General features: G+C 40.4%; 1 protein-coding gene across 2 annotated transcripts in view; it reads right to left on the reverse strand.

Moving 5' to 3' along the window:
- Positions 1–10,465: 10,465 nt before the first annotated feature.
- LOC142662433 (uncharacterized) overlaps positions 10,466–26,248 on the reverse strand; it is a 64,084-nt gene continuing 48,301 nt past the window's right edge. The window contains exons 7-8 of one of the 2 annotated variants that reach the window (XM_075840675.1): positions 19,057–19,197; positions 10,466–12,932 (exon numbers count right to left, since the gene is read on the reverse strand). In XM_075840675.1, coding sequence (XP_075696790.1) covers positions 11,869–12,932; positions 19,057–19,197 — 1,205 coding nt within the window. In that variant the 3' untranslated portion in view covers positions 10,466–11,868. The remainder of the gene's footprint in view (positions 12,933–19,056; positions 19,198–26,248) is intronic. The other variant, XM_075840750.1, reaches the window with a different exon arrangement.

Consider the following 26,248-nt stretch of genomic DNA (forward strand, 5'->3'; position numbering starts at 1 on the left):
TTACTCACGGGTACCTTCCCGTTTTCTCACGGGAAGGTGCCCGTGCCGTTAAAAAAATAGAACATGTTCTATTTTTCTATTTTACGGGCCGTGCTGCTATACTTTATAATGACAGCACGGCTCGCAAAAGCGGCCGTCCGTGCTCGTAATTACGAGTCGTAATTACGAGCACGGCCGTGTGCATGAAGCCTAATCAACTAAGAACACTAAAAGAATTAAACGTTTTTTTTTTTAATTTTTATTTTTTTCAAACCTAAACCTAAACCCTACGCCTAACACAAACCGTAAACCCAAGCCCAGAACAGCACCCTACGCCGTCTAAGGCCCCATGCACACGAACGTGTTTTTGCGGCTGCAATTCCCCCGAAAATCCACGGGAGAATTGCGGCCCCATTCTTTTCTATGGGGCCATGCACACGACCGTAGTTTTTGCGGTCCTTGCACGGCCCGGGAGCCCGGACCGCAGAAAGAACGGGCATGTCTTATTACGGCCCTGTTCTGCGGTCCGGGCTCATTGAAAACAATGGTGGCGGCCATGTGCATGTCCCGCGATTTGCGGGCGGCCTGCGGCTGACAGTCCGCAGCCGGCCGACCCGAAAATCACGGCCGTGCACACGGCTACGGTCGTGTGCATGAGGCCTAACAGCGTACACGCCGTCTAACAGCGTACCCTAAAAAGAAAGTAGTTTATAGTACGATTCTTAGTATATACAGTAAATATATTTATATTTATATATATATGTATATACTATATACTATAAAATACTGAAAAAAATGAGTTTTTTTTAAATAAAATGTGTAAGGGACAAGTGATTTTGTGTGGGGACACTGACACACTTGTATCTGTTTCTCTCCACAGCTAGAACAGTGAGGAGAAACAGATACATGTTTTTACTTTTATTTTACAGTAGTGATCACTATGATTGGATCTCATAGTGATCACAAAAGATCAGGAACCAATACTATTGGCTCCTGATCACTGCTCTAAGAACAGAGCTGCTAGCAACAGCTCGTTCTTAGAGCAGGAGCTGTCATTTAGACACTCCCGGCGGCTCTGTACGCAGTAACAGCATGTGACCGCTGTGATTGGCTGTCACAGCGGTCACGTGCTCTTACGACGAAATCGGCAGGTCCTGATGGCTGCACTAAGAACCGGACCTGTTACATACAGCCGGTTTTTAGTGCAGACTTGACCAGGCTGCCGTTAAACCCACTCTACTACAGCGATGCCAAAAGGCGTCGCTGTAGACTGAGTACCTGCACCGCCTGACGTCAAAAGACGGTGGGCAACCCCTATCTCCTATTGCAGCAGATCGGCGCTGCAATGTAGATAAGAGTAACGTTTTTGGTTTTTTTTTAAAACGAGCATTTTTGGCCAAGTTATGACCATTTTTATATTTATGTAAATGAGGCTTTCTAAAGTACAACTGGGCGTGTTTAAAGTTAAAGTACAACTGGGCGTGTATTGTGTATGTACATCTGGGCGTTTTTACTTCTTTTACTAGCTGGGCATTGTGAATAGAAGTATCATCCACTTCTCTTCACAACGCCCAGCTTCTGGCAGTGCAGACACACAGCGTGTTCTCGAGATCACGCTGTGACGTCACTCACTTCCTGCCCCAGGTCCTGCATCGTGTCGGACGAGCGAGGACACATCGGCACCAGAGGCTACAGTTGATTCTGCAGCAGCATCAGCGTTTGCAGGTAAGTCGATGTAGCTAGGAAATTTCTGTGCTTAATAGACCTGGAATGAACAGGATATTTGTGCAGTTTATAGTGGAATGAAAACATATTACATAGAAATAGATGTGTAATTATTTTTCAGTGCTTTATAGATCTGGAATGAACACGATATATGTGTAGTTTATAAGGGAATGTGTTTATTCCCTTATAAACTACACTTATATCCTGTTCATTCCAGGTCTATCAAACACAGTAAACATTTTTACACATCTGTTTCTATGGAATTTGTTTCTATTTTCTCTTTACCTACAAAGAAAATCTGTTCTTTCCATGTTTTCGAAACATAAAAAAACTCATATATTTTTTTATATTTTCGCCCATTACTAATATTGTTCATTCTTTTTATTTTCTTTATTCTTTTTAGTATATCCCCTATATAGGGTCTCTTAGCTACAGGGAACGCATCAGGGGGCCCCTTATCTACAGGGAACTCCACAGGGGGCCCTATCTACAAGGTAACGACACATAGGGCCCCATGTGGCATTTGTTCTGGTGCTGTATATACAGTGAAGGAAATAAGTATTTGATCCCTTGCTGATTTTGTAAGTTTGCCCACTGTCAAAGTCATGAACAGTCTAGAATTTTTAGGCTAGGTTAATTTTACCAGTGAGAGATAGATTATATATATAAAAAAAAAAAAGAAAATCACATAGTCAAAATTATATATATTTATTTGCATTGTGCACAGAGAAATAAGTATTTGATCCCCTACCAACCATTAAGAGTTCAGCCTCCTCCAGACCAGTTACACGCTCCAAATCAACTTGGTGCCTGCATTAGGTGTCTTACATGGTCACCTGTATAAAAGACTCCTGTCCACAGACTAAATTAATCAGTCTGACTCTAACCTCTACAACATGGGCAAGACCCAAGAGCTTTCTAAGGATGTCCGGGACAAGATCATAGACCTGCACAATGCTGGAATGGGCTACAAAACCATAAGTAAGACGCTGGGTGAGAAGGAGACAACTGTTGGTGCAATAGTAAGAAAATGGAAGACATACAAAATGACTGTCAATCGACATCGATCTGGGGCTCCATGCAAAATCTCACCTCGTGGGGTATCCTTGATCCTGAGGAAGGTGAGAGCTCAACCGAAATCTACACGGGGGGAACTTGTTAATGATCTCAAGGCAGCTGGGACCACAGTCACCAAGAAAACCATTAGTAACACATTACGCCGTAATGGATTAAAATCCTACAGTGCCCACAATGTCCCCCTGCTCAAGAAGGCACATGTACAGGCCCGTCTGAAGTTTGCAAATTAACATCTGGATGATTCTGAGAGTGATTGGGAGAAGGTGCTGTGGTCAGATGAGACTAAAATTGAGCTCTTTGGCATTAACTCAACTCGCCGTGTTTGGAGGAAGAGAAATGCTGCCTATGACCCAAAGAACACCATCCCCACTGTCAAGCATGGAGGTGGAAACATTATGTTTTGGGGGTGTTTCTCTGCTAAGGGCACAGGACTACTTCACCGCATCAATGGGAGAATGGATGGAGCCATGTACCGTCAAATCCTGAGTGACAACCTCCTTCCCTCCACCAGGACATTAAATAAGCTCGTGGCTGGGTCTTCCAGCACGACAATGACCCGAAACATACAGCCAAGGCAACAAAGGAGTGGCTCAAAAAGAAGCACATTAAGGTCATGGAGTGGCCTAGCCAGTCTCCAGACCTTAATCCCATCGAAAATTTATGGAGGGAGCTGAAGATCCGAGTTGCCAAGCGACAGCCTCGAAATCTTAATGATTTACAGATGATCTGCAAAGAGGAGTGGGCCAAAATTCCATCTAACATGTGTGCAAACCTCATCATCAACTACAAAAAACATCTGACTGCTGTGCTTGCCAACAAGGGTTTTGCCACCAAGTATTACGTCTTGTTTGCCAAAGGGATCAAATACTTATTTCTCTGTGTACAATGCAAATAAATATATATATTTTGACAATGTGATTTTCTTTATTTTTTTTAATATAATCTATCTCTCACTGGTAAAATTAACCTAGCCTAAAAATTCTAGACTGTTCATGTCTTTGACAGTGGGGGAACTTACAAAATCAGCAAGGGATCAAATACTTATTTCCTTCACTGTATGTACTGAGCTTGGTTCTGGTGTTGTATATATGTACTTAGCTTGGTTCTGGAGTTGTATATATGTACTGAGTGTAGCGTACATGGACGCGGGCCGTCGGGTTTACTCACCTCCCGACGCCCGGAGTCATGAGCGCTGGCCCCCATCTCCTTCCTAGGAAACGCCAGCGCTCACTTCCGCTCTGGTCTGCTGGGTCCCGTAGGGTGCGCGCGCACGCTCATGCCCTCTCTTAAAGGGCCAGCGCGCACACAAAGGAAGTCGTCATCATTATCAACTGTCACGATTTCCTGGTCTATAAGAAGGCCCCAGGCCTCAGTGTTGTTAGTTTTCCCAGTCTGTCTTGCAAATGGTTCCTTAGTGTTTCCCGTTCCAGTTGTTACCCGTGCCATGTTACCTGTTCCTGTTTCCCGTGCTGTGCCTTGAGTATTGAGTCTGCCACGTCCTGTGTCATCTGCCACGTCCGGAGGAATCCGCCACGTCCTGTGTCATCTGCCACGTCCGGAGGAATCCGCCACGTCCTGTGTCATCTGCCCCGTCTGGCGCAACCTGCGGCTCCTGTGTCATCCGCCATGTTTGGCGTTATCTGCTGCACCCATCTCCATCAGTGCCAGAGCTGCGGCCACCGTCTGGACTATCCAAGTACCCTTGTGCGGGACATTGTATTGCTGGGGTTTCCTGTTGTTTGGCCAGCTGCCTGCCTGCTACGGCGGTACAGCCTAGTGGGTCCACTAACCCGCTACGTGACACTGAGCTTGGTTCTGGTATTGTATTTATGTACTGAGCTTTGTTCTGGTGCTGTATATTTGTACTGTGCATTAGCCGGGAGAGTTGTCGTGGCTTACTACGCGCGCTGCACTGTCCTCCACCCTTCTCATGTGCACAGCCTAACTAAATGGGCTGAGCACGCTTAGGATATTGTATGTGCCCATTTGGTCCTATACGTAATGGATGAGTTTAATATGTGTGGGTAGGTTTGTACGCTTATGTAACTATATAACTAGTGTGGCAATCCACACTAAATAAATTCCCTGTCCAGAATGTTTTAGAGCCCACTTTAATGTAGGGGGTATTTGGAATATCATAATTGTTTTATTTTATTAGAATCATTTTCAATGGCGCGATACACCGCAAAACACCGTGAACCCCCCCCCCCCCAGCATGTCTTCGTCCGAAAAACAGGGAACCTGTTAAAAATTTGAATCCCACCCCTGGATATATTGCAAAATAAAACCTTGGTCCAGAACAAATTGTTCTCTATTTTGTTCATCTATCAGATCCTAGATTCTGCATATATCTTTTTGAGCCCATCCAGTTGTCCAGCCTATGTTATTCAGATAGCCTTTAGATTCTAAATATTCCCTTATGGTCAGAAACCCTGACAAGCTATAGGGTAAGTCAAAGCTTTTTCTCAACAGTGTCCACACTATTCTAGAATCTCTCAGCAAAACCGAAGATCCTGTCCTCAAAGGTCCCATCCCAGAAGATTGATGGAGGTATACCCGCAAGGAATTTGATGTTGTTAGTTGTTTTTCAATTTTAGAATTAACAAATTTATTGTTATCATTTAGCCACTTTATAGCATATGTTGCGATACATGCAATATTATATGCCCTAATATCCGGGATTGATATGCCTCCCACCCTAATATATATTTGAAAATTTTTCATTGACATACAAGATTTTTTTCTCTCCACAGAATTTTCTGGAAAGCTTTATTAATTTTATTTATATCGTTGTGCTTCAGTAAGAGTGGGATCATTTGGAGCAAATACAACAGTCTATGAAAGATCACCATTTTAATTAGGTTCTTCCTACCATATAAGGATAGTGGCAAATCCTTCCACAAAATAAGTTGCCTCCTAGCATCATCCAATACCGACACAAAATTCAACTTATAAATATCGTGTATATCACTCCCAATGTAGATCCCTAAATATTTAATCTTCTCTTTTACAATATTCAATCCGATCTCTCGGTTCCAGACAACATCCATTTGTTTATCCAACAGTAGTACCTCAGTTTTAGTGCTATTAATTTTATAACCTGCCAAATTTTCAAACTCGTGCAATATTTCTAGTATTTTTCCTATCTGCTCTTTTATATTGTGTACAAACTAAATCAGATCATCTGCAAATAAAGCAATTTTAACTTCCTCTTCCCCAACTCTTATACCTTCTATCTGCGGAGTCTGAGATACATATCTCGCTAAAGGTTCAATAGCTATATTGAATAATAATGGTGATAAAGGGCATCCTTGCCTTGTGCCACGATACAGTATAAACTTTTCTGATAAAACTTGTGTAACTACTTGTGCACATGGGTGATGATACATAGCATTAATTGCGTCTAAAAAATAACCCATTATCCCTATCCTTTCCATCACTTTGTTGAGCCAAGGCCAGGCTACACTGTCAAATGCTTTCTCCACATCTAAAGAAATTATCGCAGCATTTTTAATCGAGGATGGACTGACCTTGGCCAAATCAAGAACCCCCAATACCTTTCTTATATTTCTCACCCCGTCTTTCTTTTATAAATCCAATCTATCTGCTAGTATTCTTGAATATATCTTGGTATCTACATTAATTAATGATGATGGTCTGTATGAGGCTGGATCTAATGGATCACCTTTTTTTTGGGATATCACCTTTATATAGGCTATGTTTCCCGTTTCCATTATATCTGCATCTTTGAAAAGTTTGTTATATACTTCTATCAAAGTATCTCCTACCTTGGAAAGCATTCATTTGAAGAACTCTGAAGTGTACCCATCTGGTCCCGGAGCCTTTTGTTTTGGGGACTTTTTAATTGTCTCATAAACCTCCTCTTTGGTTATTGGGGCTTGTAGTTGGTCAAATTGATCTTGTGTTATTAGAGGCATCACTATGTTTACAAGATATTGTCATGTCCGTGGCTGCGGGCCATCAGGTTCACTCACCTCTTGACGGCCGCAGCCATGGGTCTGCGAGCGCTGGCCCATTCTCCTCCTCAGGAGACGCCAGCGCTCACGTCCACTCACATGGGCCGGGTCCCGTAGGGTGCACACGCACACTGGTGCCCGCTCTTAAAGTACGCGCATCGGACTTCCATATGTAATCAGCCTATGGTGCCCTGCACTATAAGAAGAACCCAGCCCCTTGCTTCTATGCCTGAATGTTGTTGTCGTACCCGAAGTTTGTCTTGCAAATGGTCTCCTAGTGTTTTCCAGCTCCCAGTTCCTGTATCCCGTGCTATACTTGTCAAGTGCCGTGCTGTACTGTAATCGTGCTGTGCTGTATACCACACCTGACATCTACCTGCTGCCTAGTCCCAGCCGAGCCTGCATTGCTACTGTCCGAGCTGCCACAGGTGCCATATACGAACTATAGACTCTGACCTGCTCCCTGTTGGCCAGCTACCATACCGCCAAGGCGGTACGGCCCAGTGGGTCCACAAACCCTACGTGACATTGATTCATGTTATCCATAGACACTAGTTTACCTTCATGTAATTTCTTATAATAATCTGTGATTTGATTTGTTCCTTTAATGTGTTATTTTCTCTCCTTTTTCATTTCTTAAAGCTCCTATATGACCTGTATCCTCCCTTGTTTTTATCAAATGTGTTAATAATTTCCCCCAACTTATTACCCAAAGAAAAAGCCTTTTTGATATACTACTCCTTCCCATTGCTTCTAGGTGATGTTCAAACATCATCTTATATTCCAACATCTTACTCTTGTTCTCTATAGTTGGATTTATTTTGTAGTCTACAATAGTTTGTTGATATAGATTACTCAAATTCATATATTTAACTCTTTGGGCTTTTTTAGTTCTTATTGTATATGCTATAATTTTGCCTCCAAGTACTGCCTTTGCAGTTTTCCATAAAATAATTGATTGTTTTTCATGCCCTTTGTTATCTAACTTGAAATTATCCCATTCATTAAACATCAGTTCTTTCAATTTTTTTTATCATATTCTAACATCCTTGGGAACCTCCAAATACCAGATTTTAATGGTTTACCAAAACCTTCTATACCAATATACATAGGAGCATGGTCTGATATAATCACCTCATAAATCTTACTGGTAGGTAACAGGGAGGGATATGCAAGAAGGAGGTCAATCCTGGACCAAGTACCATGTACTTTAGACAGAGAAGTATAATCTCGCTCTGCCAGATTGTGTATTCTCCAAATATCCACCATGTTAGTTGACTCAATAAATCTCATCATTACCCCATCCTCACATCTCCCCCCCATTGACACCTAGAGCCTGATTAATCTAAGACAAGACTTATAACTCTATTGAAATCTCCTCCCATTAATTTATACAGTGTATTATCTGTGTTCATCCAATCTGCCAGTTTCAAAAAGAACCTTTGATTTGTACTAGGATCATTTGGGGCATATATGTTATATATAATTTCCTAATTTTGGTACTTAATCAGGTTACGTATTGTTCTTCCTACCTATCTACATTCAGTAGAAATTATCTCGATATTTAAACTTCTATTAAATAGCATAACTACGCCAGTTTTGCGCTGTGTTGTCCCTTTAGGCTGGGTTCACACTACCTATTTTCAGACGTAAACGAGGCGTATTATGCCTCGTTTTACGTCCGAAAATAGGGCTGCAATACGTCGGCAAACATCTGCCCATTCATTTGAATGGGTTTGCCGACGTACTGTGCAGACAACCTGTCATTTACGCGTCGTCGTTTGACAGCTGTCAAACGACGACGCGTAAATGGACTGCCTCGGCAAAGCAGTGCAGGACACTTCTTTGTCACGTAATTTGAGCTGTTCGTCATTGAACTCAATGAAGCACAGCTCAAGATTTACGAGCGTCTCAGACGCCTCAAAAATTACGAGGAGCATTTACGTGTGAAACGAGGCAGCTGTAAACAGTCTTTTCACACGTAAATGCCTCTCATCGTGTGAACATACCCTTACCTCTTACCTGTCCAAACCAGCCTTTGCTTAGTTTTTGAATCTCTTTCTCTGGAAGATATGTCTCCTGGAGCAGTGCTATGTCTGTATTGAGTCTCTTCAGATATTTCACAATTTTGTCCCTTTTTATCGGGGTAACCACGCCTCTTACATTCAATGAGACTATATTTAGCTTAGCCATTGTTCTTCGCAGAGAGAGATTAGACATGAAGGTTTTGCACGGACCATGGATCCCCTTCACCCCCCTTTTCCTTGCATATTAACTTCCTTTCTTCCCCCGACAGCAATTACTAATATATAAACTTTCCATACCAATTGCTTTCCGGTATCCCTATAATAGCTAGACCTATATATATATATATATATATATATATATATATATACACACTTGATATGTTTAATATTTTCCTCCTTAATAACAATGGGGGGGAACCCCTATCTATTCATCTACAGTGATTTCAAATTGGTCACTGCAATATTTGGCGGCGTCCTTTGGTTGATCAAACGATTGTACTGCACCGTCTTGTAACAATATCTTTAAAGTTGCAGGGTATTGTAGCAAGGGTGGGAACATCATGATCTGGCCAGCAGATCAATATGAAAGGGAGGCTTTTCGCCAGTTAAAAGATAAACAGACATATTGTTAATTGACTTTTAACCCAGTAGGTGTCTTCTCCATAGAATTAGCTAACATCTTGAATCTGGCCTTCAATAAAGGGATAATCCCTAAGAAGGTACTTGATGGTTTAACTGTCAAATACCCCAAAATTCCCACACTGTATCACTTACCAAAGGTCCATAAAATGCTTGTGGACCCCCCGGGAAGACCGATAGTGTCGGGTGTGGGAGGGTTCTACGATCCAGTTTGCAAGTTTATTGATTATTATTTGAAGCCCTTGGTTGAATTTTTGCCCTCGTACGTAAAAGATACCACTAATGTGTTAACAAGACTAGACGGGATATCCCTCGATCCAGATATGCTGTTGGTAATGGTTGACGTAGAATCCCTGTATACGAGTATGCGTCATACTGACGTTATTGAGGCATTCCGCCTCTTCCTGGGGATGAGCAACTGGGACAGCCAAGTTTGTGAACTCATAACAGAACTATTACAGTTCATTTTGACTCCCAATCTATTTGTTTTCAAGGATGTATTCTATTTACAAAAACAAGAGACTGCCATGGGCGCGGCGTGCGCGCCGTCGTATGCAAACCTTTTCCTCGGATTCTGGGAGAGGCAGGTTGTGCATGGCAACGGAGCCTGCGCCGCTGACCATGTGCAGTGTTTGTTGCGATACATTGACGATATGCTTATTATCTGGCAGAGGACGGAGGCCCAACTAGTGCGATTTATGCAACAACTTAACGTCAATGATCTCAACATTAAACTCACACTTACGACAGGCAGAGAGTGGACTTCCTCGATTTATCTATCGAGGCAGATGGGGAGAGATTCCGGCAGACGGACGTCTTTGGGAAAAGGACGATTGTGAATTCCCTCCTACACGCCACGTCATCACATGTGTACTCTACCATTAAGGCTGTCCCGGTTGGTCAATTTCTCAGGATGAGGCGGATCTGCTCATCAGAAATTAAGTTTGAAAACCAATCCAGAGATTTAGAGGAAAGATTTTGTGAGAGAGGATACAGTCATAGATGCATCAAACAAGGGTTTAGACGAGCAAAAAAGACAGAATGTAAACATTTACTACATCCATTAAGAAATATCATCAAGAAAGATACTGATAAATAGCACAATAGGATTTAGGCTGGATTCACACGAGCATGCTCGGTCCGTAAAGGACGGAACCTATTTCGGCCACAAGTCCCGGACCATAGTTATGTACGACGCTAGGAGTCCCTGCCTCTCCGTGGAACTACTGTCACGTACTGAATACATGATTACAGTCATGTGAATCCAGCCTTATTTCGACATTCAATAATCAGTGGCAGTCAATGAGAGGCATTTTGAACAAACACTGTCCTATCTTGCAAATGGAGCCAACTTGAGCTACATTTTTATCTAAACAGACCCAAATGACAGCAAGGAGGAGTAATAACCTCAAAGACATACTTGTCAAAAGTCACTATGTACCGAAACGGCTGAGTCCCTTTTCTTCTAGGGGTCCAATCCAGGGCTGTTACCCTTGTGTTGACCGTGTGGCATGTGCTAATATCAAACGGACAACCTCTTTCGAATCGGTCATTGATGGGCGCTTATTTAAAATCTTACACCACATATCTTGCAACACCACCCATGTGGTCTATTATACGATCTGTGGGTGTCCTAAAGTATATGTAGGCCTCACGACATGACAATTCAGAATTCGAATTAGAGAGCATGTTCAAATTTTATTAATAAAATTGATATTCTTCTAATGTTCTATATAAATAGTGTCTGACTCCCGTTTCTCAGTTATAAGGTATGATATATTGGAGTTTCTTATTTTGTAACTTCTTTCCTGTACTCTGGAGGTGTTTAATCCTATATTAAGATCACCTAGCCAAAATGTACGTGTCCTTTGAGACTGATGTTGTTTATATGTATTTATTCTGATGCAGCGCCGTGAAATGGCGTATACATCAGAACAAAGCCAGTTGGTGGCCACCGTGAAAAGGCATATTGGCAGTCACTAACGGGTTAATTAAAGTCAAATATAAAAAAGTGTCCATAAATGTTAAAAACAAAACATTTACATTGATATTACGGTCACTCTGGATTTTCCTGCAGTGTGGTTGAATTGACGAATACAGTAATAAGAAGTGAGGTTCATGGTGACAATTCAGCTTCTGTGCATTGTAAGTAAACTAGGCTCCTCTTTTCTTCCTTACACCCACAATACTTTTCCTTCATAGACCCCAGTCACAGATGACCTCAGGTAAATATAATTTGGGAGTTTGGCAGATCCAGGCTAATGCCACCCAAAAAAAAATGAACAAACAATCGTATTGGCTGTTTGATGTCTGTGAATAATCTGATGTGTTTAAAATCTTTTTTTTTTTTTTGCTCTTATAGCATTTCCCCCATTATAAATGAGAATATAGTTTCTTTTACCCTATGTGAATTCTCTGAGGAAGCATCTTTCACATATAGATCATCAAAACTGTTTCTCCCCTGCGTGTTTTCTCTGATGAGCCCTAAGTTTGGCCCTAGCAATAAAACATTTCCCACATTTTGAACATAAATATGGCTTCTCTCCTGTGTGAATTCTCTCATGTATAACAAGAGTTGATTTATCTTTAAAGCATTTCCCACATTCTGCACATGAAAATGGTTTCTCTCCTGTGTGAATTCTTCCATGCCTAACAAGATGGGATTTTTTTTTTAAACGTTTCCCACATTCTGAACATGAATATGGCTTCTCCCCTGTGTGACTTCTCTTATGTGAAACAAGATTTGATTTATATGTAAAACATTTCCCACATTCTGAACATGAATATGGCTTCTCTCCTGTGTGAAATCTCTCATGTATAACAAGACTTGATTTTTGTGAAAAACATTTCCCACATTCTGAACATGAATATGGCTTCTCTCCTGTGTGAATTCTCTCATGTGTAGCAAGATGTGATTTATCTGTAAAACATTTCCCACATTCTGAACATGAATATGGTTTCTCTCCTGTGTGAATTTTCTCATGTCTGACAAGATGCGATTTTTTTTTGAAACATTTTCCACATTCTGAACATGAAAACGGCTTCTCTCCCGTGTGACTTTCCTCATGTGTAACAAGACTTATTTCATCTGTAAAACATTTCCCACATTCTGCACATGAAAATGTTTCTTCTCCTGTGTGAATTCGTTCATGTGCAACAAGACTTGATTTATCTGTAAAACATTTCTCACATAGTGGACATGAATACGGCACCTCCTGTATGTGAATTCTTCGGTTTGTAAAAAGACCAGAGATTTTTGTGAACTCTTTACCACATTGAAAACTTTTACCCCCTTTATGAGCTGTACTTGTGGTAACAATCTGGGATCGGTCAGGAGAAGATTCCTCATGATTATGGGAATTATATGATAGATCTGTACTGTGAAGTCCTGGATGTACATTGAGGGTAATAAGGTCTTCTCCTAAAGACTGCTGGATGATATCTTCATCTTCTACTTTATAATTTATCGATAACATGACGTTTCCCTCAGAGTTCTTACTGTGATTTTCTGTTAGGATTAAAAATGTATTTAGTGATTTTGTTCCAAAACACAAAGTTGACAAATTTATAAACATTCATACTAGGCTGTAAGAGGACAGTAAGAGGACGACTTCCGGCCATATGTTCAAGGAAGCGAAGGAGCAAGGAATAGGAGCGGAGGCGGAAGGAGCAGGTAATTTATGTTTGTGTATGTGATGTGTGTATTATATTCGTGTATATGTGTTATACTGTCTGCTGAGCACTGTATCTAATCCTCCTACACAGTGCAGTCACTCAGAAAATGGCGGCACACAGTGTAGGAGGTTTGAAGATTCAAACCCCTCCTCCTGGCACTAGCCAGAATAAGGGAGGGGGGATTGTGTGAGGACACTAGAGAGTGTGTCTACCCCAAATTTGCAGCATAAAGCAATGAGGTTGCTTTACCACATTGACCATGCTGCAATTTTTGGAACTGCTCCCTCTAGTGACCAGCACATGGAAAGGTTATGAAATTAGAATCTAATTTATAATATATCCTGACTTGTGAAAAAATTAAAAAAATTAAAACAATGTGTAATCACTTAAATAATAATTGTTTAACAGAAAAAAAAAATTCTAGCGACACATTCCCTCTAAACTATATTGATGACAAAGTCCAGGATTGTGGTCTACACCTGCCCTCCACTTTTAATACATAAAGCGCGACTTTGAAAAGAAGAACCTTGCAATGAAGCCTGTCCTCTGCCAACACATTTGGCCCTTCAATACTAATTGGACATACAACATCTTAACCTAATATTGTTAGTGACAATCTAATCTTGGCCATGGTCAACATTTAACAAGGTAACGTGTCATGAGACAAAGCACACAGCTCAGGCTGAATTCACAGACATGACAATGAGGTCTGTATATCCTAATGGCTGCAGAATCTCGATCTCAATTTTATAGAACATCTTTAGGACCTAGTGGAATAGACAGGAGTGAAATAATCAGAATCTGTAATAAAGGTTTACAGCACCTTGTTGAATTTATTGCAGTAAGAATTCAGGCTGTTCTAAGGTGAAAAGGATCCTATCAAGTACTAATAAGGTGGACCTAATGAAGTGGCCTCATTCGAGTTTTAGCCATGTGACAATTTAATAGCAATTTGCTCTATTCCTCTGCTAACCTATATTTATTTGGTCTTGTTTTTCTTAGACCATGTAGGGCTTTGATATTGTCTAATAAGATAAGTGATATATATAACTCTGATGGAGTGGGTGAGGCTAAGAGGTAGAGGGTAAGAGGTGAAAACTCTGCAGTAGATTGCAGAGATAGAACACCAGGACGTTAATAGTTTGAGATAAATGGAGAGAAAAAAAGGAGGATAAAATTCTCCAGCGCTGTCCACATGTTGTGGAATTGGCGGTCTTTTTAAGCTATTTAAACCCTGCTGGGTCCTCCAGCAACATGTACGTTTCTTTGCCTGATGAAAAGATCGGTCCGATCTCGTAACGCGTAGCATTCTTATCCATTAAACATATATCTCATTTAAACTTCTTGCCTTGGATAGAATCCTTCAATTCCACAACATTTGGACAGCGCTGGAGAATTTTATCCTCCTTTTTTTCTCGATCTACTTAGGGAGCCCTGACAGCCCCTGCACGGATTTACCAGCTGCAGTCCTTTGAGACCATACAGGCACTTCTGGGTGTTGTTCTCCTAGCACAACACCACAAGGTAAGCACAACCGCTTACCCCCGACCCTTTGTCACTTTAAAACAAGAGATGATGCACGATGTGCGGCGGGTGTTTTTTGTTTTTCTCTCCTTGTCTATAGTTAATAGTTTATGGGCAGTCAGCAACTGGTTGAAATAGGTGCTTCCTAAAAAAACAAAAAAACATATCTTTTTAAACCCACTTTGAAAACTTCTTAAATACCCTTAAAGCATACCAAATTTTTAGACTATTTTTCAAAATAATCTGTCATATGGGTGTACATGAAGATCATCACTTCTGGCCATTATATGACTTGTATATGGCATTCTTTAGCAGTCTTCTCTCTGCAGGCGCTATCTTTAAATTCTCAGTTTTTCTTGATGTAGTGGGTGGAGCCTAACTGCTATAATGTCTTCTATACACTGCAGATACAGAGCAGAGAGCCATCCTGGTCCACTATCTCTCTGTAGCGCACCCTTAGAAGCTGAAGTAGAATGGAGTACATCATACAGAAGTAAGAAGTGTAGCGGAGAATTCAGCACTGGGGTAACATAATTCTTACCAGCAACCCATGTCTCCTCTATGTGCTCCTGCTTCCCTTCTTCAAAGAATTCTATTTGCAGTAGCGTCTGTCTCTCTCACATAGTGGCACTAACTTCACACAAAATTTGAATGGATAAAACGACTACGTTTTAACAGTAAATAAATCACAAAAATTGTATAAATAATCAGGAATATTATTAGATTAGCATAAGCGGTTTGAAAAGTTAGTATCCATTCAACCCCTTCCTGTTGCAACCACTTTTCCTGACAGAGCCCCATTTTTCAAATCTGTAATGTGTCACTTTGTGTGGTAATAACTTTGGAATCTATTCACCTATCCAAGCGATTCTGATAAAGTTTTATCGTGACACATTGTATTTTATGTCAGGGGTAAAATGTGGTCGATAAATTCATTGTTATTTTTTGAAAAATACAGAAAACTTGTAAAAATTTTAATTTTTCTAAATTTGAATGTATTGGCTTGTAAGAGATATTTATACAACACAAATTAGTTCCTAATTAACATTTCCTATATGTCTACAGTTTTTTTTTTTAACATACTTTCATTTTTCTAGGACGTTACAAGGCTTATAATGTAAGGAGCAATTTTTAATTTTCAAGAAAATTTCAAAAGCCTATTTTATTTAGGGACCAGTTCAATTCTGAAGTGGCTTTGAGGGGCCTATATATTAGAAACCCCCATAAATCTAATTTTAAAAATGGCACACCACAAAGTATTCAAAGCAGCATTTAGAAAGATTCTTAACCCTTTAGGCATTTCACAGGAATTAAAGCAAACTGGAGGTGACATTTTCACAGAAATTTCATTTTATTCAATTTTTTTTTGATAACACAGCAAGTGTTAACAGAGAAACACAACTCAATATAGCCCAGATGCTGCAGATTTTAGAAATATCCCACATGTAGCTCTAGTATGCTACTGGACAGAAATACAGGGCTCAGAAGCAAAGGTACGCCCTGTGGATTTTGGGGCCTTTTTATTAGATTTTATTTTAGGCACCATGTCAGGTTAGAAGAGGTCTTCTGGTGCCAAAACAAAAGAAACACCCCCAAAAAGACCCTATTTTGGAAACTACACCCACAAGGAATTAATTTAGGGCTATAGGGAGCATTTTAACCCCACAAGTGTTTTAGATTTTATTAGAATTGGGCAGTGAAATAAAAAATTATCTTTTTTCCAAAAAGACGTACTGTAGCTTTAGCCCAACATTTTTCATTTTCTTAACAAATAAAATGAAAGCGCCACTTCTCCAGAGTAGGGAAATACCCCATATGTGTTCATAAACTGCTTTTTGGGCATACAGTAGAGTACAGAATGGAAGGCGCGCATATTTTGATGGGTTGGGACTAAAACAGCGTAAACCCCTCAGAAGTGACTTAATTTTGGAAACTAAACCCTTCAAGTTAATCATCAGGTGTTTTCCATAACTTAGTGTGCAGTGGATGTTGCAGAGTGAAAATGGCAATTTTTCCATAGATAAGCCATTTCAATGCCCAATATGTTGTGCCCAGCTTGTGCCACCATGAAGAGACAGCTCTCTAATTATTATGCTGTGCTTCCTGGTTTTAGAAACACCCTACATGTGGCCCTAATCTTTTGCCTAGACATTTGACAGGACTCAGGAGTGAAGAGCACCATACGCATTTGAGGCCTAATTTTATAATTTACACAGCATAGTTCATATTTGCAGAGGCTCGGAGGTCAAATAGTAACTTAATCCCCCAAGACATGAACCCGTTTCAGAAAATATACCCCTCTCCCCTCAAGGCACCTATTAAGGGGTGTAGTGAGCATTTTAACCTCACAAATATTTTCCATAAATAAATTTGCCGTGGATGGTGCACAGTAAAAATTGCAAATTTTTCACAAATATGCCACTTCCGTGCCCAATATGTTGTGCCCAGCTTGTGCCACTGGAGAGACACACCCCTGTATGAAATTGCCATGTATGTGGAAGCAAACTGCAGTTTGGGCAAAGTGTAGGGCTCAGAAGGGAGGAAGCGCCATTTGGCTTTTGGAGCCTAGATTTTGCTTGGTAGTAGACTTGTCTGGTGTTTCAGTTTATAATGTGGGCGCATATGTAAGCTGGGCAGAGATCAGGGCACAATAAAGGTGGTATGATAACAGAGGAAATAAATAATACATATATCCATAGATGTGTTACACGCTGTAAAGCAATCCTTTCTGCACAGGCCTGTGTCGTACTGATAAATTATGTTGTTTCTTATCCCTCTTTTGGTCCACACTCTGCACCTTTTGAAATTTGGGGAATTTTGCTGGGAAAGTGTTGTCCTGGTATAATACAGGCAGCCTCGCTTCCAGCAGATGTTTGGGCCCTCCCCTTCATGGTTTCCAAATATTAGATCCTTGAAAATCATCTCTTGAAAACAGAAATGTTCCTCAGGCCTGCACATCTACATATTTTTTCATCCCCGACTTATGGGAGCCGTAACTTTTCTTTTATTTTTTCATAGACGTAATGGTATGAGGGCTGTTTTTTGCAGGACGAGTTGTAATTTTTATTGGTATCATATTTGGATACATGCGACTTTTTGATCACATTTTATTAAATTTTTTGGAAGGCATGGTAACCAAAAAACAGCAATTCAGTCTTTAGTTTAGTATTTTTTGTTTAGGGCGTTTACTGTGCGTGATAAATAATATTTTTTATAGTTCAGGCTGTTACGAACACGGCCGTGTGTTTTTTCCAATAGTAAAGGACTTAAAGAGGCTCTGTCACCAGATTATAAGTGCCCTATCTCCTACATAATCTGATCGGCACTGTAATGTAGAGAACAGCAGTGGTTTTTATTTTGAAAAACTATCATTTTTGAGCAAGTTATGAGCTAGTTTAGATTTATGCTAATGAGTTTCTCAATGGACAACTGGGCGTGTTTTTACTTTTTACCAACTGGGTGTTGTACAGAGGAGTGTATGAGGCTGACCAATCAGTGACCTACACTTCTCATTGTTCCAGCCCAACATGATCCACAGCACAGTGTGATTGTGCAGTGAAAGAAGTAAACACGCTCAGTTGCTAAAAACACAATACACGCCCAGTTGGAAATAAGAGAAAACACGCCCAGTTGTCCATTAGAAAGCCTCATTTGCATAAATATAAAATTGCTCATAACTTAGCCAAAAATGATCGTTTTAAAACAAAAAACACGTTACTGTTATCTACATTGCAGCGCCGATCACATGCAATAGGAGATAGGGATTTGATAATCTGGTGACAGAGCCTTTTTAAGGAAAAAACTGGTGATTTTTGATTATATTACTTGAAACGTTATTTTTCTAAAGCTTTATTTTTTTTAAACTTTAGTCCCACAAGGGGACTTGAAGGTCTGATCCGTACAGGGCACACCTGGAGGCCATTGTTAGGCCTCCAGTTGCCATAGCAACCATCGGCCACAAACCATTTAGACGCCTCGAATGCTATTGCCCGCTATTACAGCGAAGGGTTTAATGGCGGGGATTGGAGCTAGCTCTGGTACCTGCCGTTACAGCAGGGTGTCAGCTGTAATATACAACAGATAACAGTGACTGAAGACTGAGCCCGCACCATCAGCTTGTCATAAATGTACATGTACAGTTACAACAAATGTCAGGAAGGGGTTACATTTTTTTAAAGTTTTTTTTTTTTTAAACAGAGGAACGGGAGTTTACCACTCCCACTCAGCTGTCATCCGACCTTTGACCCAGAAGCAATTCCTTTTAATGGATATAAAAGAAAAGTATTTGTCTGTTTGATAAGCCTGATGAAAACTCAGGTCCCAGGTCGAAACGCGTAGCATGTTGTACTAGTGTTTGTTATTTTATATTCATTTGAAATAAATAAGTAGTTGAAAAACCTATTCTCAGTCATCGCAAATCGTGCACATCTCACCAATGGGAGCGCCCCACATAGGAGCTTTATTTTCTTTTTTCTCCATTCTACAATTACTGGACGCTGGAAGGATTCCTTTCTTCAGGGAACAGATACCCAGAGTCTGCTCCGGAGGCCAGCAAACCACGGTGTACAGAGGTCCTTGAGATCCGATATGCAAAAAATTAGAGTTGTGCTGACCATGCGGAACAACCTCATTAGATGAGCCTTTATGTATCACCAATTCACCCAGTAAATATGACAATATTAAAATCATGTAAAAAGATATAAAAAACAGTTACAATAAATTTTATCCGTGAACTATCACATATTCATATATTGGCATGGATGATCTTCTAGTATTTTCAATCTATATTCTACAAATAAAAAAAAAAAAAAAGAGTTACAATCTTTTATTTCTTCAATAGATATGAGAAGAGTGAACCTAAAATATGAGTTAATTACTTGAAATACTATTAGCGTCTTCATTGTCATGGAGACGCTAATCAAAAGCTCCTGAAGGACTGGACAACTCCCTGAATTTCAGCTTTTTTTAGATTTAAATAATTTCATTAGAAAGATGACCCTCAAACGTAATTTTCTAATAGAAGAAAGGAAAAACACATCACTCGGGCTAGTAACACAAACACAAGATTTATACACACATTTGCCCGTACAAAGGGAAATCCAGATTTTATCCAATGCATCACAGAGGGAATTTTTTTAGAGACCATCTATACACTAGTATCTAACGATATGAAAAAACTAGGTAAGAACTTTAAAGGAAGGGGGTTGCGAAAAAATGTTTTTATATATATCAATTTGCTTTTAGTGTTTTATTATTTTTTTTTTATTTATTTGTGTGTTTGTGTTTTACTTTTTTTTTTTATAACTTTTTCTTCACTATGGGGGCTGCCATTTTTTTTTTCATCTCTGTATGTGTCGATTAACGACACACAGAGATGGAATACGGTACATACTTCCCCATAGAGAATGCGAACGGGAGCCGTTCGCATTCACTATGGTGTACACCGTCTGTGTGGGAACGGCGCATGCGCCGCTCCCACACAGTCCAAATGGAAGGTCTTCGGCCGAGTGACATCCGGCGCCATTTTCTTGTGGACCGGAAGCCGCGGCCGGACAGTAAGATGACTACTTCCGGTCGCGGCTTCCGGACATTTGTTCAGAAGCGAGCGGACGGACCGGCGGCGACAGGAGCAGGTAAGTTATGTATGTGTATGTTCGTGTTTTCGTGTGTGATTAACACTGTATGTAAGCCTACTAAACGGTGTATTCGCTCAAAAAATGGCGACACACAGTGTAGGAGGTTTGACATTCAATCCCCTCCTTTCTCCTGGCACTAGCCAGGATAAAGGAGGGGGGAATTGTTTGAGGACGCTAGAGCGAGTGTGTCTTCTAAAATTTTGCAGCATAAAGCAATGTGGTTGCTTTACCACATGCCAATGCTGCAATTTTTGGAATTGCTCCCTCTAGTGACCAGCACAGGGAAATGTTATAAATTAGAATCTAATTTATAATATTGCCCGAATCGTGAAAAAAAATTAGAACAATGTCTAATCACGTATTTACTAACTGTTTAACGAAAAGAAAAAAAATTCTAGCGACACATTCCCTTTAAGGCTTCATGCCCACTTCAGTCTTTTCCTTCAGGGTGCTATCCGTTTTTGTCACTGATAGCACCATGAACCCATTTCAATGGGCCCATGCACACTTCAGTTATTTAAACGCATCCGTTGTTCCGTTCCGTCAAAAGTAGAGCATGTCCTACTTTGGTCAGTGATTCAGTGACCGTGTGGCCCATAAAAGTCAATGGGTCAGTCAAAAAAACGGATGGCACACGGAAGGCTTCTGTGTGCCATCCGTTTTTGACGGATCCGTTGCTATAGCAACGGCTGGGTGAGCCAAAGTTCACAGACTACAGAACACATTCATTCCTGAAGATGGATGTGGAGAGACTCCTAGCATTGAAGCATGATCACCCAGAACTGTGGGATACGCGGGCAGAATGCTACCACGACCACTATAAAAAAAGGACGCCGCGTGGGAGGAACTTGCCAAGGAGCTTTTGACGCACAGATGGCAGCAGGGAACTAGTGCCCAGCGTCACAAAATAAGTAAATGCACACATTTCACTCCAAAAAAAACAAAAGCAAGCCAAGCAGAGTCATCTCAAACTGTTCTCTATGCTCTGAAAGCTACAGAAAACAGCACCAAAAACTTCTTGTAACCTTACTATGGGTGTTTCCTGGGACATTTGACAAGTTCAAATGAAGTTCAAATTCCGTTTTTTAAACGGAAAAACGGAAGCACAACGTCCGTGTAAAACGGAACGGAAACAAAAACGGTCACACGGATCCGTCAAAAACGGCCGAAGAAACGGTGATGGAAGTGTGCATGGAGGCCCAAGGCAAAAATAATTTGAAACTATGCGAAACGAGAGCATTAAATTCAATACAAAACAATACTAACAGTGATTAGAGCGGAAGACAAAGGAGGAAGCATAGTGATTCAGGATAGAGAGGTGTACATAAAAGAAGCCCATAGAATAATATCTGATCCTGAATACTATGAAACTCTAACCACAGACCCTAGTAAAAAAAAATATGAAGAATATAATCTATTAATTAAAGAGAATTATGAAAAGGGAATCAAATAAAAAAGGAGAGGAATTTCCTACCCGTACCAGGCCCAACACTACCGTTTTTTACCACCTGCCAAAGGTCCACAAAGATCAGATCAATCCACCAGGACGCCCGACAATATCAGGTATAAATTCTCTAACTATATAGATATGCACTTCCAAAATATAGTTATTAAACTACCGTCACACTTGAAAGACTAGGCAAGCCTTATCAGAGACCTGAAAAAACTTAATTGGCAGGAAGATCACCTCATGATGACACTATGTCACAGCATTATATTCAGGGGACGTTCCATGAGGAACAGAGTATGTTCCTTTTGGAAGGTTTGAAATTCATATTAACCCACAATATTTTTAAATACTAAAGCAGAATATATAAGCAAGTAAAAGGTATAGCTATGGGGACTCGGGTAGAACAGAGTTATGCTAATCTGTTTATGGAGCACTTTGAATAGTTACATAGATTAAACAAATCATCCATATTGCAAAAATATTGTATACCATCGTAGATTTATTGGATGACCTGTTTTTCATACTCTCGGGGTCATCAGATGATGCTGGTAAATTTGTTCATGATTTGAATAGTAACAACTGGGGTATAAAATTTACCCCCACGATATCGGAAACAAGAATCATTTTCTTGGATCTGGAAACGAACACCACCAATCAGGGGTTTACCACAAATACTCACTTCAAAGAGGTTGATACTAATAGTTTTTTTAGATTTTAATAGTGCATATTTGAAGAAGTGGACAAAAAAAATAAAACTATACCTCACAGTCAATATAGATGGATAAGAAAAAATTGTTCCACTACTGAATCATACATAAAACAATCAAAGATGCTAAATGAAAGATTCAAGGAAAGAAACTATCCCTCAGATTTGATAAGAAATGCATATCAAAAAAATCTGAGTCTTAGAGAGGAATAAATATATGTTAACTGACAGCAACCCTGAAACAAAGAAATATTCTAATAATTTTATAACTACATATAACTGTGATAACAAAACAATCAGGGAATCTTTTAAATGTCCCCGTTTTAAAGAGGCTCTGTCACCACATTATAAGTGCCCTATCTCCTACATAAGGAGATGGGCGCTGTAATGTAGGTGACAGCAGTGCTTTTTATTTAGAAAAACAATCTATTTTTACCACGTTAGGAGCGATTTTAGCTTTATGCTAATGAGTTTCTTAATGCCCAAGTGGGCGTGTTTTTACTTTAGACCAAGTGGGCGTTGTACAGAGGAGTGTATGACGCTGACCAATCAGCGTCATACACTTCTCTCCATTCATTTAGTCAGCGCATAGTGACACTGCCTTGTTCACTATGTGCTGTCTTAGGGTATGTTCACACGGCAGCGTCCCATACGGCTGAAATTACGGAGCTGTTTTCAGGAGAAAACAGCTCCGGAATTTCAGACGTAATGGCATGTGCAGGCGTTTTTCGCAGAGTCCATTGCGGATGTAATTGGAGCTGTTTTTCCATAGTGTCAATGGAAAACGGCTCCAATTACGTTTCAAGAAGTAACAAGCACTTCTTTGACGAAGGCGTCTTTTTTACGCGCCGTCTTTTGACAAAAAAAAAAAATGACCGTCGGCACAGAACATCGTTGAAAGACGGTCAATTGTTTGCAGACGCTTTGGTGCCGTATTTTCGGACGTAATTCGAGGTTAAAACGCACGAATTACATCCGTAAATAGGGTGTGTGAACCCAGCCTTATACTGACACATTAACGTTATTGAAGTGTTTAGACAGTGAATAGACATTCCTTCCAGCCAGGACGGGATGTCTATACACAAGCCCGGCACTTTGTTAACGTTTCTGTGGTACTTACAGCAGAGCAAGCTGTAAATGACAGGTTACAGGGAGATTACGCTTTGCTCTGCTGTAAGTCCCACAGAAACGTTAACGAAGTGTCGGGATTGTGAATAGACATCCCGTCCTGGCTGGAAGGAATGTCTATTCACTGTCTAAACACTTCAGTAACGTTAATATGTCAGTATAAGACAGCACATAGCGAACAACGCAGTGTCACTATGCGCTGATTAAATGAATGGAGAGAAGTGTATGACGCTGAGTGGTCACTGATTGGTCAGCGTCATACATTCCTCTGTACAACGCCCACATGGTCTAAAGTAAAAACACGCCCACTTGGGCATTAAGAAACTAATTAGCATAAAGCTAAAATCGCTCCTAACGTGGTAAAAAGATTGTTTTTCTAAATAAAAAGCACCGCTGTCACCTACATTATAGCGCCCATCTCCTTATGTAGGAGATGGGGCACTTATAATGTGGTGACAGAGTCTCTTTAACTGGTTGCCGACACAGGACTTCGTGCATTAGGACGAGCATACTCGTCCTGTGTGACAGCCGTCCCTGCGCGCGTCTGTGCGTGCGATCGAGAGCGGGGCAACGGCTGTAATACACAGCCACGGCCCCGTTCTGACAGCGGAGAGGAGAGAAACATATTCTCTCCGCTGATAACCCTTTGAACGCCGCGATGACAGCTGATCGCGGCGTTCAAGGAGAGGGGACTGCACATTGATCGCGTCACAGAAAATAACTGTGACGCGATCAAAGCCCACAACTCGTATGGCCAGACAGCCCAGGGTCCAGTGAAGGACCCCAGGGCTGTCTGGACATATTTCCTGTTGTTAGGGCATACTGAGGTATGCCCTAACAACTGCCTGCGTACAATCAGTAACAGGCTAATGTACTGGCATATAGATCTATTCCAGTACATTGCAGTTACAAAATAAAAATCAAAATGATAAATCCCTTTATGGGATTAAAAAAAAAAGTTTAAATGAATGTAAAAAAAAAATAATGATAAATAAATAAATAAAAAGTAAATAAAATACACAGAAACACACATTTTTTATAATAAATCAACTTTTTAAAATATATAAGTCCCAAAACATGAAATAATAGACATATTTGGTATCGCCACGACCGTAACAACCTGTACAACAAATGTATAACATTATTTATGATGATCGGTGTATGGTGTAAAAAAAAAAAATATTAAAACTGCTGCGCAACTGCTTTTTTTCTGCATTTTAATCTAATAAAAAATTTATAGAAATTAAACGATAATGTATTTGTACCAAAAAATGGTACGTACATAAAGTACAACTCGTCCCGCAAAAAACAAAGTCTGATACAACTACGTCGTACAAAAAATAAAAGCGTTATGAGCGTCGGGATGCAAAGAGGGAAATGTAAAAAAAATTGCTCTGTCCTCAAGGCCAAAATTTGCCGTGTCCTTAAAGAGGCTCTGTCACCAGATTTTGCAACCCCTATCTGCTATTGCAGCAGATAGGCGCTGCAATGTTGATTACAGTAACGTTTTTATTTTTAAAAAACGAGCATTTTTGGCCAAGTTATGACCATTTTTGTATTTATGCAAATGAGGCTTGCTAAAGTCCAACTGGGCGTGTTTAAAGTAAAAGTCCAACTGGGCGTGTATTATGTGTGTTACATCTGGGCGTGTTTACTTCTTTTACTAGCTGGGCGTTGTGTATAGAAGTATCATCCACTTCTCTTCAGAACGCCCATATGTGGAAATAAACTGCTGTTTGGACCCACGGCAGGGCTCAGAAGGGAACGAGGGCCATTTGGATTTTGGAGCGCAGATTTTGCTGGAATGGTTTTCGGTGCCATGTCGTGTTTGCAAAGCCCTGGAGGGACCATAACAGTGGAAACTCCCCAAAAGTTACCCCATTTTGGAAACTACACCCCTCAAGTTATTTTTCTAGGGGTATAGTTAGCATTTTAACCCTACACGGTTTTTTGCTGAATTTATGGGAATTATGCCGTGAAATTGAAAATCTAAATTTTTTCTAATAAAATGTAGTTTTAGCTCAGATTTTTTCATTTTTACAATAGATAAAGGAAAAAAAACACCCTAATATTTATAAAGCAAACTCTTCTGAGCACAGCAATACCCCATATGTGGTAATAAGCTGCTGTTTGGACACACGGCAGGGCTTAGAAAGGACGGAGCGCCATTTGACTTTTGGAGCTCAAGTTTTGCTGGAATGGTTTGCGGCCCCATGTCACATTTGCAAAGCCACTGAGGGGCCAAAACAGTGCAAACCCGGCAAAAGTAACCCCATTTGGGAAACTATACCCCTCGTGGAATTTATCTAGCGGTATAGTGAGCATTTTGACTCCACAGTTTTTTTCGCTGAATTATTGGGATTATGCAGTGAAAATGAAAATCTTCATTCTTTCCACTAAAATGTTGCATTTTTTTCATTTTCTCAAGGATTAAAGGAGAAAAAGTGCCCCAACAATTGTAAAGCAATTTCTCCCGGGTACGTCGATACCCCACATGTGGTCATAAACTGCTGCTTGGATACACCGCAGGGCTCAGAATGGCAGGAGTGCTACTTGGCATGTAGATTTTGGTTGATTGTTTTTTGGGCACCATGTCGCATTTGCAGAGCCCCTGAGGTACCCGTACAGTAGAAACCCCTGAGAAGTGACACCATTTTGGAAACTTTACCCCTCAGGGTAATCATCTAGGGGTGTACTGAGCATTT

Source organism: Rhinoderma darwinii, chromosome 1 (assembly GCF_050947455.1).
Source record: "Rhinoderma darwinii isolate aRhiDar2 chromosome 1, aRhiDar2.hap1, whole genome shotgun sequence".
NCBI classification, from domain to species: Eukaryota; Metazoa; Chordata; class Amphibia; order Anura; family Rhinodermatidae; genus Rhinoderma; species Rhinoderma darwinii.